Source organism: Oenanthe melanoleuca, chromosome 1A, assembly GCF_029582105.1.
Source record: "Oenanthe melanoleuca isolate GR-GAL-2019-014 chromosome 1A, OMel1.0, whole genome shotgun sequence".
In the NCBI taxonomy this organism is placed as follows: domain Eukaryota; kingdom Metazoa; phylum Chordata; class Aves; order Passeriformes; family Muscicapidae; genus Oenanthe; species Oenanthe melanoleuca.
In genome coordinates this window covers 6,430,495-6,447,073 of record NC_079334.1, presented here as the reverse complement: position 1 = coordinate 6,447,073, position 16,579 = coordinate 6,430,495, and the positions used below count along the sequence as shown (strand labels likewise).

The 16,579-nt window shown below is 44.2% G+C and overlaps 1 protein-coding gene across 2 annotated transcripts in view; it reads left to right on the top strand.

Moving 5' to 3' along the window:
- The window catches only part of ITPR2 (inositol 1,4,5-trisphosphate receptor type 2), a 236,073-nt gene that overhangs the window by 206,486 nt on the left and 13,008 nt on the right, over positions 1 to 16,579 (top strand). For both annotated transcript variants that reach the window (XM_056514148.1, XM_056514156.1), the window contains 4 exons: positions 278 to 370; positions 4,647 to 4,774; positions 6,116 to 6,281; positions 7,536 to 7,696. In XM_056514148.1, the coding sequence (XP_056370123.1) occupies positions 278 to 370; positions 4,647 to 4,774; positions 6,116 to 6,281; positions 7,536 to 7,696 (548 nt within the window). The remainder of the gene's footprint in view (positions 1 to 277; positions 371 to 4,646; positions 4,775 to 6,115; positions 6,282 to 7,535; positions 7,697 to 16,579) is intronic.

Below are 16,579 nucleotides of genomic sequence, written 5' to 3'. Positions count from 1 at the left end.
TTTTGTTCTCACCAGAAGCAGCTGCATTTGATGTAGATTCATTAATTTCAGGAGATGAAATGGGAATAGCTGTGATATACAGTAAATATAAAACTGTGTTTTTGTTCATTGTGATTGCTTTGAGCTGTTGAGGCAGACTCTTTCAAGGAGGGAGGAATTGCTGGTGTAATTTGTTCTGTTTTTCCTTCTTAACTCTCCAACCCAGTGATTTGCTCTAGAAAATAATGATTTAAAACTTAACATCAATGTAGTGCCTGTCTTTTTGTCAACATCCCAGGTATTGGTGAAGTTCCCACTACAACCCTGACATCAATGATGGGAGCCTGTGCCAAAGAGAACTGTTCCACGAGCATCCCAGCTCTTAACCCAGGTCAGTGCAGAAATTCCCAATGATCAATTAGAACCTAGGGATCCCTGGAAGCCCAAGGCCCCTTTGGATGGGGCTGCAGCAGCCTGGGATAGTGGAAGGTGTCCCTGCCCATGGCAGGGGGTTGGAATGAGATGAGCTTTAAGGATTCTCTGAGCTGTGCGTTGCTGTTGCAGGGACTCTGCTGGTGTGAGAATTGATGATGACTGTAGTGAGTCAGAAGTGCTCAACTTCTGCAGGGCTTGGAGCTTAGTTGGCAGCTTTGCTGTTAATGGGAGTGCTTCCCACACCTGATTTCCAAATGCACTGACATTAATTTTGTTATTAAAAGGGCTTGCTGAATCATTATGCTTGAACATACAAGTTGCTTCTTGCCAAGTGGCTTAGCTGAGAGGAGCAGCTTGCTGCTTGTCTGCTGCATCCTCACCTGCACACACTGAGCCCCTGCTAGATCCAGTTAGGGCCACAGAAATTCATTTTCATGCCACAGCATATCTCTCAGCAAGCTTTTGTGTATTTTTTCTACATGTGTCTGGGCCAAGGCTGTATTAGAAGACCTAAGAACCCAGATCCAGGCCTTTGTGTCTGTCTGTCTCCCACTCTTTCCATGGGGCACAGTCTAGTTGGAGTGGCTGCTCTTTCACTGCAGATATTAAATTTGGTTTGCTGTGTTGTGACCTTTGCAGTGGAGGTGTGTGCACAGTGGATGGTCTGCAGGCTCAAAATACTTTTTGCCACAGTTGCCTGTGGTTGCTGAGGGCTGAAAGGGAGAACATAAACTGTCCCTTCCTGCATGCCAGTATAATGTTGTTTTATAAGCTTTATTCTTCCACTACTAATTCTTGAGTTTTTAGGATCAAAGCCTTCAGGGAGAGGGCTATAAAAGTAGGCTTTTTCTCCCCAGCTGGTGTGTAAACAGGCCTCATAAACAACATGGGAAGCTGTCTGGCTAGATAGAGAAAACAGTCTAAGAGCTATTGGCAAAGCTGCTGCATTCAAAGAGTAATCAATCAGTCAAAGAGATGCAGTGTGGCTTTTGCCAAGCTCTTTAAATGATAGAAATCTCACATTTCTCATTGTTTGGGTACTGCTCCTTTAAAATCAAACCATAATGAAAGATGGCTGTACAAAACATCTAAGTGCACTCTTACTTAATCTTGAAGAAATTTATTTATCCAGTACCATTAAAACCCACCAACATTCAGCAAGAACAGTTTTGCTCACCTTAGCCACCTGGTCAAAAGAATTGTTCTACTTTCTGTCTTTTCCTGGGACAGATTTCCCCTCTGGCAAAAGTGTGAGTGTGGTGGAATGCAAAGGAATGAGATCAACATCCCTGGAAGTGTTCAAAAGCTGTGGGGATGGGGAATTTGGGATGTGGAGAACATGGCAGGGTTAGGTGAGTGGTTGGACTCAGTCTCAGAGGCCTTTTCCAACTTGAATGGTGCTCTGATTCCATGAGATTTGGGGAGTTTCACATTGCAGCACCAGAGAAACCCCACAGCTGTGTGTGGGAAAGAGAAAATGTTCTCAGTGGCATCTCAGGTCCCGAGTGAGACATGAATTATGTTGCTTTTCAGATCAGATCACTGCTGATCATTTCTTCTGAGGGGACTCTGCTTCTTCCTTGGGTTTCCCTGGTGGAGCCTGTGCTCAGTCATTGCTCTTGCTGGAGAGGGAGCTCCCTGGGAGCCAGTGTGCTCAGAGAGCCTCCCCCTCTGCAGCCTGCTGCTCACTGCTTCTCTGGGCTGTCAGCATAAAAACACTTCACCTCCTCTGCCTCAGAGTCTCCCCTACAACTCCAAAGACAATTCCCCATCACTTCAGTCTATGATCACTTAGAGGAACTTCACATCCTACAGTACATGCTCCTCCTCTGTAGCCCATAAGGACCTGTGCTGGAAGGGTGCACAGATACCTGTTTGTGAAAGGGGACATTTCCAAAGACCCATTCCACTGCCAGACCTGGTCCTGCTCTGTGCAAGTTCTCCTGGATCCACATGGGACCAGGTGTGTCTCACCTGATGTATTTGTGTGGCCCAGGTAGCTGTTGGCCATCAGATGAGGATTTTTGGAGTAAATCTTCCTATTATCCCTCTCCCTGCCCTGTGATTAACATTGTGGGGTGGTCTTGGCACTTAACCTGTTTTGCCTGTGAATTAAATTTAATCAGAAGATGTCCTGCCTAATGATGTCCAGACCCTCACCAGCCACTTTCCAGTGTGGAACTGCTTGCAAATAACCCCCCTGAACCTCAACTAGTGTCAATATTGGGTTCTTAACAACAGTGCACTCTACAGATCCACTCCTTCCTGTCAAGGATGGGCACAGTTGGTGCCCAGAGGGGCTGAGCCTGCACTGTGAATGCTGTTGAGCATTGAAAACAGACAGCTGAGGCTGAACATGTGCCTGTAGGCTTGCCTGGCTCCCAAATTGAAGGCAGCTCTCATTGCTCCACATCTGGGAGTGGAAATAGAACAGCAAAAATGATGTCTGTACACTCCCCACAGCCTACATTGCTAGAGGTTTCTGCCAGCTTTGGGCTGTCTGGTTCTTTGGCAAAGGTCTTGCAACCTGGGCTTGCTTTTCTAGGAGCTTTTCTGGGATGCTGACACTCTGTGCAAGATGTTCAAGGTGATGTATCTTGTTTCTCTGAAGCCTGGCTTGCTCTGAATTAGCATCTCAGTGGACAGGGAGAGTTGGGTGTTAGGGCTGCTGGCAGATAATTCCCTCTTCAGTTCTCAGTCCTGGATTATCCTCTCTGTTCACCAGAATCTGATCATCTGCTGCTTCCAGCACCTGGGTCTGTGAACTACAGAATTGTAGTTACCTAAAAGAAATACAAGCTTTTTTCAAGGCTCAAGCACGGCTTCAAAAAAAAAAAAAAAAATAGATGGAGTATTGTTTGAAAGGAGGGAATAATGGCAGGATACAACAGCAAAGATTATTTGGTATGAATAACATCACTGTGCTAGTAAAAAAAATCTAGGTATGGCAGGATAAAAAAGGTTTCATGTTTCAATCCTTTCAATATTTAAGCAGTTATTTTTAAATCCAGGATTATTTTGGGGAGTAGTGTCTGTAATGACCATATAGTTTAACAGGGAAGTCTGTCCTGATGTCTGCTTTTGCTTTTCTTTTTGCTCAAAGTTCCTTCAGGAGGGAGTTGTTTCTCATTTAATTTGCCTATGGAGCAGAAGCAGTGGTAGCAAAAGCAGCAGCCACCAGCACTGTCCTGCCCATCCCAGCCAGGATGCATGCACCACAATTTGGGAACCCAAATCCAAAATTAAATTTAAATCCAAATTACGTGTCTGCAGTGTGAGTGCTTGCAGTCAATTCAATTTATCAGAACCTCTCTCAGTGCCCCAGATGTGGTGGTTTGGGGCTGTTAAATATGTGTTTCAGTCAACTCTCCCAGCAGGACGTTGTTATTTATTAAACTCTGTTACAATGAGTGCACGGAGCAAACCGAGTGTGAATGGCTGCCTTCCCTGCCCAAGCAGTGTCCCTAAAGAGAAAGGAAGGCAGGAGGGATGGCAGTGACAGCCCTGAGCCCCCAGCCCAAGCCAGCAGGACACAGGGAGCAGCTCCAGCAGGCTCCTCAAAGGCAGGCTGTGGATGCAGAGTGTGCCAAGGTGGTGTTCCAGCCCAGCTCCTCTGCACGTTCTAACATCTCCTGTACAATAGTACCCTCTGTGGCTCAGCCAAAACCTCAGATAAGAACAGAATCCAAGTCTTCAAGCTGAGCTCAGGGAGAGCCTTTCACTTAATGTCTGTCAGACCTGTGCTTGGGCACGTGTGCTGGTGGAGAGATCATGGACAGACTGACTCGAGCTAAAGCCAGCCCCTCCTTAATGGGCTTGAAATGCTGACATGACTTGGCTTGTGTACATGAGTAGGTAATGATTTCACAGGAGGACAATCCTTTTACAAATGTGCTTCTAATTCTCTGTTAGTATTGCTTCTTGTCTGTGCTGCATTTTTAGGGGGCCCACTGGAAAGGCAGTGGGGGGATGCAAGGAGAAGGGGTGCTCCCATGAGCAGAGATGGTGGCTCTGGGTCATTAACAGCCCTGCTTGTGGTTTTCTCCATCTCTCTTCAGGCTAAGTGTGCCTGATGTGCCTAAGTGTGTCACCAGCAGAGATGTGCACATGAGTGGGGATGATCAATGAGGTTCTGGATGAGAAATGGAAGAGGCAGATGTGTCTTGCAGTGGCTTTCTCTAACAGAACTGTGGCTCTGTTTGATTGTTTGATGCTGTGGTTGCTGTTTGCAGGTGAAGAAGAGGAGGATGGAATAGAAAGGACCTGTGACACCCTGCTGATGTGCATTGTGACCGTGCTAAACCAAGGCCTGCGGAATGGGGGGGGTGTGGGAGACGTGCTCAGAAAGCCTTCCAAAGATGTGAGTGTTTTGGCTCAGGAAATGCATTAGTCCCTGTGCATCTCATGAATGCCAAAGTCAATTTTTGGAGGTTACAGACAGTGTTTGTATCTAGTCTGGTCTCATGTCACACTGTTGATTTATCCATGTAATTTTTAGATCCCAGATGGGATATTTAATGGGAAGAGCTAAGCTTGATGTGATGATGATACTTGAAGAAAGGATCTCTAGGTAGTTGTTTACCACTTCTGGAAAAATGCAGAATATCATAACCTTCAAAGCACTGCTAAGAAGTCAGCCCTGGGAGGCACATCTGGAGAGCTGTGTCCAGTCCTGGACTCTCAGGACAGGAGGGACAGGGAGCTCCTGGAGCGGGGCCAGCAGAGGCTGCAGAGATGATTTAGGGCCTGGAGCATCTCTGCCAGGGAAAGGCTGAGGGAGCTGGGGCTGTCCAGGCTGGAGAGGAGCCCCAGCTGAGAGGGGCTCTCACCCCTGGGTGTCCCTGTGTGCAGGAGGGTCAGAGCAGGGCCAGGCTCTGCTCCGGGGGCCCAGCAATGGCACCAGAGCCACGGGCAGGGGCTGAGCCCAGGGGGCTCCACCTGGACATTTTAGCTTCTATTCAGCATGGCATCTGCCCTGGAATAGGTCCTGTTGTTTATTTGTACTCAACCAGCATGAAGATCAAACCAGAATTTCATATATTGTGGCATTTTTTCTCTTCCAGAAGTTTCCTCAAAAATGCAGCTTATTTAAGGACCTCCCTTAATATTTGGGTGGTTTCGTGCATTTTTATTTAGGTTCAAAAAGAACATCACAAATAAAGGCAATCTAGCAGTGCTTTGCTTGATGAGCCACACCATGCATGTTATAAATAAATTCAGGATAAAGCAGGATCTCAGCAGGGCTTGCAAGAATCCAGTGACAACTCAGATCTGGATGGAAGAACTCCCTGTGCTGGGAGGAGGAGTCTGTATCCTATCTCACAGACTGGGAGGTTGTGCAGGAGCCAAAGTTTATCCCCAGTGGAGTCTGTAAGCACTTACAGACTTTGAAAGTGACCCTTTAAAACTGACCCTTGCCACTTAGCAGCTCTTTAATGCTAATTATATTGAAGAGCTCCACAAAGGGTAGTGCTATTATTCCCACGAATGTGTGGGAAACTGAGCAATTGTGTGATTTCAGGTCTCTGTCATGGTGAAGAAAAGGACTTGGGTAGTCCCTCCCTAGTCCTGTGGGTAAGGCTAGCAGAATTTGGCAAATGAAAAGCAAGATCTGTAGCTTTGCTTGAGCTAGTGTGAAAATGTTGTTTAATATTTTAGATTTGTGCTATTTTTATACCTTATTGCAACCTTGCTATTGCAGGAGCCCTTGTTTGCTGCACGAGTTGTTTATGATCTTCTGTTTTACTTCATTGTCATAATTATTGTTCTCAACCTGATCTTTGGAGTCATCATTGATACATTTGCTGATCTCAGGAGTGAAAAGCAGAAAAAGGAGGAGATACTAAAGACCACCTGTTTCATCTGTGGTAGGTGTTACTGATCTCTTGAGATATTTGAGGGTGAGAGCAGTGAAAATGAGCTATTCCTCCATAAATAAAGTTTGGACCCCAGGCATTGTTATCTTCTTCATTGTTATCTTCATTGTTATCTTCAGGAAAGTCTGTAAAAATTCCAGAGGTTGATTCCAAGTTTATTCCCTCTCAGTAGGAGACAGATTTGGTTTGTGAATCAAAAGCTAGCTTTGCTGAGAGGTGGCTTCTCAGTCTCCACCCAGATTCCAGGAGAAGAGCCGAGTCTCACGCTTGCATCATCACCACTAATGGAGATGGGGCAGCTGCTGACTCTGTTCACAGGGCAGATGAAAGTGCAGCTTCTATTTCACAGCACAGAGCATTCCAGAGCAGCAAGATCTGCCGATTTCAGAAGGTGATACCAAGCAGGAACAAAAGAATTCGGTGGAAATCATCCCCCCAAAGCCCATGGAAAATCACACTCGTTTTGAAGTGCACTCACAAAGAGGGGCACACCTTCATTCCCTGGGAGACTTCAAAAAGCCTTTTTTGTAGGCTGGGTGCTGTTTCCATGGTTGTACTGGCAGGGATGAATGCTGTGCAGAGCACAACATGTCTTTAGTGTCTGTGCACAGGAAATCCAGGGAGGAGGGCAGAAACACAGAGGCAAATGTTGGTGATTCCTCTCCTTCCTCATTTCTGGTATTCTTCTTCAGAGATCTGGACCATTACATGGAAAAATCAAAAAAATTTCTTATGACTGCAGCTCTGTAAAGACAACAGAGTTGCAGAGACTCATTCTCTCTGCCAAGTTGAAGCCCACAAAAAAATCTCACTGAAGCTGAAGCAGGACTCTTTATATGCTTGATGCTAAAAGTGGGCATAAATCTTTGCATGATCAGGACCTGGACTGCACACTCTGTGCTTCCCAGTACACATCTAGAAAGAGCCAGAGACAACACTTGTAAAACACTTTATAGCCCTCTGCATAGAAGGCACTGTAAAACTGTAACATATTTATTATATTGTTATTGTTATTAAGAGGAAATATCACAAAAGAGAATAAAAGCTGCGTTGAAAGACTTCTGTCAGGAATGCCTTCTGGCCTGGTATTTCTTGCCTGGCAGTTATGGCTTTTAAATTAAGCTCTTTCAAATTTATGATCCTTTAAATTAAGTTAGGTTCCTTTCTCTAATATATTTAACAGATTTGTGTATTTTTATGTTGAAGGAGTTTATTTTTTGGCTTCATGTTCTTCTCTTTTTGCAGGACTGGAGAGAGACAAATTTGATAACAAGACCGTTTCGTTTGAGGAGCATATAAAGGCAGAACACAACATGTGGCATTATTTGTACTTTATAGTTCTTGTCAAAGTTAAAGATCCAACTGAATACACTGGCCCGGAGAGCTACGTGGCACAAATGATTGTGGTAAGTCCATTTGGGCATGGGCTTTATGCAGCTGAGAGATGCTCCTTGCAGCTAGGGCAGAGAATATCTTTCTTTTCCCCTCTCTCTTAACAATAGGAGGCATCGATCTGTATTTTTAAAGATCACTGCACGTGCTTTAGTCTGCAGCAAAACCCGGACTCAAACATAATGAAAAAGATGAAGGTGCAGGCTGCAGTCCCCAGTTTGGTGTTGGTGCTCTCATGCTCTGTGGGTTCTGCTGCCTCATTAGGCAGAGCTGGGGCACGAGAGCATGCATCATAACATCTGCTGCTGCTCCAGCTTTGTCCAGTGTCTCTGGGCTGCTGTCCAGAAAAATAACATCTCCTGCTGCACACTGAAACACGGGGTCAGCGCTCAGGGCTGGTGCTTTTCTCCTATGGCTGCTCTGAACAAGCTGGTGAAAAGACCAAGCAGAGCAGCCACAGGGTTTGAAGAAGCTGCCTTGTGAAGCAGGGAGAGTGCTTGGATTCAGAGAGAGAAATGTGATGATGCTGGGCCAGAGAGGTGTTCGATTACATTTTGTTTCCAGCCTGCTGCCGAAGAGGGTTTGTTCTCTGAGCGAGAGCAGCGGATTATCAAGGCTGCCTGGCTTGGGGCTTCATTTTTGAGGAATTCTGCCTGTCTGCTGGGATATTGTGGCGCAGCATTTTCTTCCTGTGGACCTGCTGGCAGGTATTGCACTGCTCAGGGGCTGTGCCAGGCTCTGTGGTTGCAGAGCTGGCACATGTCTGAATCCCGGAGGAGGCTGTAACCAAATGCGCATCAGGATTCGCTGTTTATGCATTTCTGGAGCCACTTTGCTTATCAAGACTATCTCCCTCTACCCCTCATCAAGCCTTTGACTGGACATACTAGCCAGCCTCATTGCTGAGGTGCTGGGTGGCCTTTTACTCCCCAGTTCAGCCAAGGGGAAGATGCTTCTCTTTTCCCTTTGGCTGCTGTCAGGTCAGGCGCCAGGTCTCAGTTTCTGCCTTGTCAGTGCAGAAAGCTGGGTTATTTATCCTGCCTCAGATGGCTGTCCAGGGTAGCTGGGCTGACTCACCTTTCTCACTCCATTGAGAGCCTAAATGGTTAATTTAGACAAGATGCCTAATTGGGAGCAGGCTAAAATTAGAGCTGACTGGAAAACACTGTGCAGGCTTATGCAGAGCTTACCTTGAAGAACTCACATTAGTGGAAATGGTGGTGTTTAGACAGGAGTGTGTGCTTGATTACTGCACTTAAATGGAGCTTTTGTAAGTGCTATTGCCACTAGAAGGGAAGGTGCTGTGGCAGGTGATGGGAATTCAGTGCTCAGGTGCAGAGGAACAGCTTATTTCCTTCAATTTGGAACCATCAGTCTCATTGCCCAGCTCAGGGTGTTTATACTGTAGGGCAGTGATGGATCTACACTTGTGCAGGTTGGTGGGTGAGATAGAAAACCTGAAACAAATCCTTGTGGACTTTGTTGCATTATGAGAAATTATTCATTGTGGCAAGTTGTCCTTTTCCACATGGAAATTTTTTAGCTTATGTCAGAAATATATTTTAACTTGTGGAATCAGACTCTGAGGCCTGTCTCATTTGTTCATTCCTCTTCTTCCTCTCCCTGCAATGTTTGTGGGATTTTAAACTTTGTGGTGTGTATGTTAAGTATTAATGTTTAATTCCAAGAAATGCATTAATATTCATAGTAAGTGTATACATCCTGTGGCAGCAGTGGTTTGATTTTTCTGATGTGTAATTCAGTAATGTATTTTGCCTCTGTATTAATGGCTAGAACTTCTCTTTGAATATCTAAAGTACTAACAGAAAAGCACCAAAAACTCACATGACCTCAAACACTGAACTGATTTCTCAAAGTCCCTGTTCCTCTGTGGCAGAATGCTGCTTGTTTAAGTGGTTAGCAGTAATCCAGAATTTGGGATTATTAAACTCTCTTTTTCCATAAGTATATATAAAGTTAAAGGTTATTATGGATGATGGAGAGGTACCTATGGACCTAGAAGTGTAAAGCTTACATGGAATTACATGGAAAATATAAATGGTAGAGTGGGAGGAAAAAAAAGATAAATAAATGTTTGAACAAACTATAAGTATCTGGTATGGGATTAGTAGTTGTATCTTTGTGCAGTTTAAATTCCTGGTTTGAAAGCCAGGGAAGATGTGCTGCAAAGCAGAAGCAATTGGAACTTAATTGAACAAAGAAAGGACACTTTCTTTTAGAGCCAGAGAAATTACTGTATACCACATGCTACAAGGAATACTAAGAAATTAAATAAAATAATCTGACTGGAGGAATGGAATATGATATTTGACTGGAGGAAGAGATTTAGAGATCCAGCTTTGCCTATGACCAAAAGAAGTGTCAAAAGGAAAAGTCTCAGAGGCAGTTTTGTAGCTGCTGTGGCAAGTGTGTTTGGTGTGTCCCAAACAAGCCTGATAGTCAGGAATTACACCCCAGGCATGTGAGATGTGCTACATTCCATGCACTAATTAAGTCTAAGTATGGCTTTTGTCATGAAGACAGAGAGAGAAGCTGATCCAAGCTCTGTGACAAGCTGTGTGACCAAGCTTGTGATGCTGGGAGAGGTGACCAAGTCCTGGGTAGGACAGCACATTCTGGTTAGGATCTGGCAGAAAAGAGACTTGAAATTAACCTTTCACAAGGGACTTACCATGGAACTGACTCATTGCTGAAAAAGGCTTGTTGGGGGTGTGTGGGATTGCAGGAAATTGTAAATATGGGTGGTTGGGACAGCAGGGCAGTCTCTGGATCTCTTTGTAAAGGACAAGGTGGAATGAGATTTTTTATTTCATACTGTACAGAATATGGCTGAAAAAGCTCTGTGAATCATACTCTTGGAAGAACTCTCTTCATTCTATTAATTTTTGTTATGACCAGGAATGCCTTCTATGGCTGCTTCTGTAGCTTTAATGGATTCTGTGGAATTTAGTGGAATTCTGTGTTTTCAAAGCCAGATCACTTAAGGAGAATTTCTACCCAAATCCAGTCTTCAAGTCCTTCAATACACATAGGTCAAAATTTTGGAGTATGCTGCAGTAACTTTGACAGAAAGTAGAGTTTAGCTCCAAGTATTATCCTCACTACAACTGCAGTGAGGAGCCAATAATTGTTTGCATTTGCCTACTCCTTTCTTGCAAAGTATTGCAAAAAGTAACACCAGGAAAAGCATCTACAGTTTCTGATAGTCCTTTTCTCTATTGCCCAGCCTCGTCAGAGCCCAAAAATATGACTTTCCACTTTGTGACTCTCAGTCTTTTCTGTGTGTCATTTGCCCAGCAAACAGCAAAACATCTGGTTTGAGGGCTTGCTGATAGCACAACAGATAAAAAAAACCAGGAATACTGTGGTCTCCTTGTTTTGGAATGTTATTTGAAAGGCTGGGTGCCAAAATGGATGGGAGTTATTTACACATCACAGTTCACCTCTCCAGTTTTCCAGCTCAAGGTGAGGAGAGAATAAAAAAAAAGGTGTAGATACCCCTCACTCACATGCAGGATTGTTGCAGGTTTCCAAGTTCACTTGTATTTCTGTTCCAGGGGTGGTTTGCTTCAAGGCATTCCCATTATCTTGCATGTCTGTGGTCTCAGAACACCTCAGGGTAGAGCACTTCTTTTGCTTTCTTGCTCTGGACTGTGGGCATTGTCTCTGCAAACTCCTGATGTTCCCTGTGATTTTGATTTTCCCAGAAGCTCTGTGTTTGCTTCAGTGCTTAGCATACTTCTCTTTGCAGTGATTGAAGTAGTCAGGAGCTATCCAGCTTTCATAAAGAAAGGTATTAATTTTTCTGGGTTTTCTTCTTTTTAGAAAAATGCATCAAGCATAAAATGTAATCTAAAGCAACATGCAATTTATACACCTCAAGCTTTATGGAGATGTTGGTGGGAATAAAGCTCTTCCATTGCTGCTCTTTCTTCTTGCACACTATCTTTTATCAGTTATTGGGTGAAATATTAATGAATATTAAAGCAGGGCAGTAGGTTTTATTATTTGTTTGCTCTCCAGGCCTCTTTTATGAAGTCAGACAGGTATTATACAATATCCAAAGAGACAGAAACTTTGAAAAGCTGGCTGCATGCCTTGTGTTTGCACTGAGAGCCTGCATGAATGATTCCCCTATTGGATTTTCATTCCTGTAGAAAAAACCCTGTTTATCTGACCCATTTGACCAGAAGCATCATCCCTAGCAAACCCAGAGATGCACATAACTTGTATTACATCAATACAGCAATCTCTGAATGTTCCTTGTGTCCATTTGTCAGAGGAGACAGTTTAATGTGATAACTGGAACAATGAAGGTTAATGTCCAAACTTTTATACTTTGCTTTTCAGAGGTGTAATTTGTACACACATATTTCACCTGAGCCTTGGTAGCTGTAAATAGATATATAGAGGTTAAAAAAAACGAACGTGATTAGTTACTGATTTTTTTGCAGCTCAACAGAGATATGAATTATCCTATGTTTTGTACCTCCATTCATTTGCAAAAGTCAAAAGCTATTGGCTTAGCAATTAAATTAATTATTTTGCCCATTGGAAGAATGAGAGACTTTAGCAAACAAAGCCCTGAAAGTTTCATTCTCACATGCTCTGTCCACAGTTCTTAGCAAGTTTCATAATGGCTTTTATCAGCAGTTGTGCTCCCTGTCATAACTACATAATTACACCACCTAATTATATTATTACTTATTTACCCTAGTTATGTAATTGGATGTAATTGTGCAATTATGCAACTCCTCAGTCAGCTGAAAAATGTTCTAAAACCAGCCTATGCTCCTAAGAGTAAAGGTGAATTGGACCATCTCTCTAAAGCAAGGCAACCTTTGCTGGGAAATTACAGGTTCTTTTCTCCATTATGGTCATTGGGACCATGAACCTTTTATTCCCATCAGTGTGGCAGGGAGGAAGCAGTAGAGACAGGTTGAGCAACACCAGCCTGAAATTCTGAACAATTGTCTTCTGATTCAGTTCTTTTAAAAGCACTTTTGTGGCACAGCAATGACCTGGAATTGGCCACGTGTCAAAATATTTTAACTGTTTTATTTTAAATATTTGAAAGGTATAAGCATTTTTTTATTATTATTTTTCTTTTAAAGTATTAAATAAAATAAGTATTTATCCATGTCACGAGGAAAAAATGCATTCCCCTTTTGAACCATTTGCTGCTTTTAAATACTTTTGAAATTTTGAAAATTTGGCTGAATTTAGTGCTCCTTTGAGCTGGTGCAGTCATTTCTGTTCTTCCTACCTCATGGTTTTGCCTTCTTTTTCTATTAGATACTCAGAAGTGGGTGTTAGATTGAAAAGCAGTGCTGGGAATAATGCCAAATGAGCCATTGAGGAGCCTCACAATAGTTGTCATTCTGCCCCTGCTGTGTGCTGGGCAGGGCCAGCCCTTTTCCCTCTCTCCTGCTCTGCCTTTTGCCATGTTCCCTTCATGGCAGGGGAGGTGTGATGTGAGCCATGGCAGCTCCTGGCTGCTCCCAGGGTCAGGTCAGGGCTGCTCCCTGGGGCAGTGACCCCCTGGTACAGGAGCAGGGCAGGGGGACAACTCCCTCCTGGAGCCAGAGCTGCTCACACACAGCCCCTGGCACACCTTGCAAAGGGATTTTTACATCTCAGCCAACCCCAGCAGAGTAGTTGACTGTCAAAACAGCCAAGGTGAGAGCCAAGGGCACCCATGGAGCCTGACAGCTGTGGGTCAGAGGCTGCCTGCCCTCCCCTCACCCTTGGGAGAGTTACTGCAGGGTCACTCAGTGAGCAAAAGGCATTTCACCCATGCCAGACTCCCCTGATGTCTGACAGAGGCAGGGGCCATCCCCAAGCAGACCACGTGGAGTTTTAGCTCCAAGAGCAATTCAGGCAGGAGAGGTGGAGACAGTGAAAAGCTCTGTACAGAAAGGGGAAGGGCATGCTGACAGCATGGGGGCTTGTGGAACAAGCTGTTCTTTACTGCTGTCGATTTTTGTCAAAGAATGTAATAAAATTATATGTACTAAGAGGGCTGTTGACCTCTGCTCTTAAAATAAAGCTTCTTTGGAGAAGGAAGAAAAAAAACGTTCTGACATCCAAAATTCTTCTATTCTGTTATCCATCATCCTTTTGAATTTTGGAGGTAAAAGTTTTCTCTGCTAGTTCTGTAGATATTCTTATTACATCCAAGGATCACAAAATGCCATATGGGTCTAAATCAGAGAAATGTCAATGCAAGGTAACATGAATGCTGCAGAACAGGCACTTGGGATCTCAGGAGGACACTCTGTGTGCTTTTCACATGCACTCTGGTGATTCATCCCAGGCAATTCCAGGAGTTTCCTTCCCCAGATGTCCACCAGACCCTTGTGCCACAGTGAGAGCAGAGGGGGGAGGACCAGTGACGTGTTTGTTCACTCCTGAGCTGCTGCAGTTCACAGCCCAGAGTACTGATGTGAAAATGGATGGCCACTGAAGTCATGCAGGTTGAACTGCAGTGGTTGAGGAGAGGACACAGCACTGGTCCTGCTGCCTCCTAATAGGTGGGATAATATCAGCAGGGAGAAAGGGCACCAGCTGATCAGAGACCCCTTCAGCTGCTGCAGCTGAATCTGCCAGGGACAGTGAGCTGCTGCAGCTCCTAAACTGGCTCACTATAAATAAACTGCATTTTTGAGGCTTCTTCATTATCATAAATTCTAGTTCAACATGAACTTTCTGATCTGGCAACTCACAGGCTTGAAAATCCTTACAGGACTCGTGCACACAAATGTTGTGCTGGAGTTTATGGCTTTTGGGAAGTTAATAATGCTCCCATTGTTAGGGCTGGGTTATTTGACTTTTTAAGACTGGCTTTGCTCCAAAAACTAGCAGATTTTATCAAAGCCAAACTTGCAAGGATGAGATGTATGTACATATCATTAAGCAATGCAACTTTTTCTTAATTACTTTTAAAAGGCTGATACAATGCATGTCACGTTATGAGTAATTACTTACCATGGCAGTAACACCAAGAGCACAAAAGCAGCTGCTAAATAAGATCTGAGGTCTCTGAGAAAGGCTCATTTCCTAGGAAATGCAGTGTTGGTTTTGTCTGCAGTTGGGTTTTCATAAAATAAGCAATTAAAGAACTATGCCTAAATAGATGATTTGCATCTCCCTTTTTTTTTGTTGTGCTCAAAATAGGAGAGCGAGTGAGAACACAGCTCTCTGTCCTTCCACGTGGGCCCTGTGGGGAGTCCAGGGCTTTGGGTTAGGTGCCCCAGGTCCCAGAGAAAGTCTCCTTTTTCTGAGAATGAAAAAAAGCTGAAACTGGGCTTTACACATTGCTTGGGTATATAAGGGGTGTTCCATCTACCCTCAGCTATCTGAGTGTTATCCAGGTTTTACATGTACAGAATAAATTGAGGCACTGTTCTTTCTGCTAGCTAGATATTGAATTATTTTTCTATTGTTGCTTTTCTTGTTGCTCAAAAATCATTTTCATTTCTGTGGGAAGGCCATTGCTATTTTTGCATCTCTGTACAATTTTGCCTCTATGCTATTGTCTCATTAAAGTGCTGAACACCTCCCTCTCCACTTCATAAAATAAGCAATCACAGTAACGTGCCTAATTAGCTGCCTTCTTGCTCATTTGTGTTTCTCAAAGCATGAAAAGTTAGCATCATGTGAGGACTTTGCATCTTTGCACAAAGCTCCTATTCTTCAAGAGAGCTGGGCATCTTCTTTTCTCCTTGAAATCTTCCAGCAATGGCTTCTTTGGTCTGCCATAAATAATTGAGTTGCCCTGCTTGGCTCAGTGAGGTATGAGACGTGGGTAAAGAAAGGGAAAGTTGGGTTTCATTTGGTACCTCCTTGCAAAAGCTTGAGGTTTCAGTGGCTTTATCTTTATACACATCCTTTTCAGACAGGCAAAATTAATTATCCTGCTGCTGCTTGAACAGAAAGCCATGGATCTGATCATGCCTCCTTAGAAATGATGTCATTAGCTGGAGCAGGAGAGAGCTTGGTATCCAGGGCAGAGGCTGCAGCACAGGCAGGTTTGCTGTGTGCAGTGAGGGGATGGTGATGATCTTCATCCCTCAGCTGACTCAGGGAGGGAATGGCCATGGCACAGAACCTTGTCTCTGCTCAGCCCCTCACATTTGTGTTATCTTCTAAAGCACCAACACAGTCCTGTCCATTTCCCTCTTTCCTTTGAAATCACCTCTGTGTACACAGCTGTGATGTAATTTCAAGTTACAGAGCAGAGCCTAAAACTCCTCAAAAGTATATTCATTGTGATTTGGGGTTTTTTCCCTGCTGAGATCCAGAATCAGCAGTTTGATGCTACCCAGACCTAGTCTTTTTGGCCCCTGTGATATTGTGGCTCACTTGTAAGCTCAGCTTGATTTCCTCTGTATTTTCAAGATTTGACCACCTCTCTGTTTAGGCTTCAAAGGTTTTGCTGTAAAGATGGGTTCTGCCTTGATAAAGCAGTGTAGTCACAGGCTCCTTGTCCTCCTTCCAACTTCTACTCGTTCAATTTGCAAATTGAAATAAATGAGCCAGACTGGGTTCCTGTTTGTTTGCTTGCTGCTGGCCTTAAAAACTTAAAAACAGGAGGGGTCTGGAGAGGAGGCTGTGTTCCTTGAAACCCACACATGCCCAGGAGCAGGGGGTGGAGGTGTTCCAGCTGGAACAGGGGCTGCAGTTCCCTGCTGGAATCCTCTCTAGCCTCCACCTGCCAGAGGCTGGAGCTGCTCACTTTCCAGGCAGCCTGCAAAAGCCATCTTTTATCCCTTTGTTAGAGAAGCCTGTGGCTTGAGATGGATCTGTGTGTGGGCAGACCTTTAGTCTGCAATTCCAAGTGATGGAAAGGCTCTCCAAGGCACTGGATAGGCACC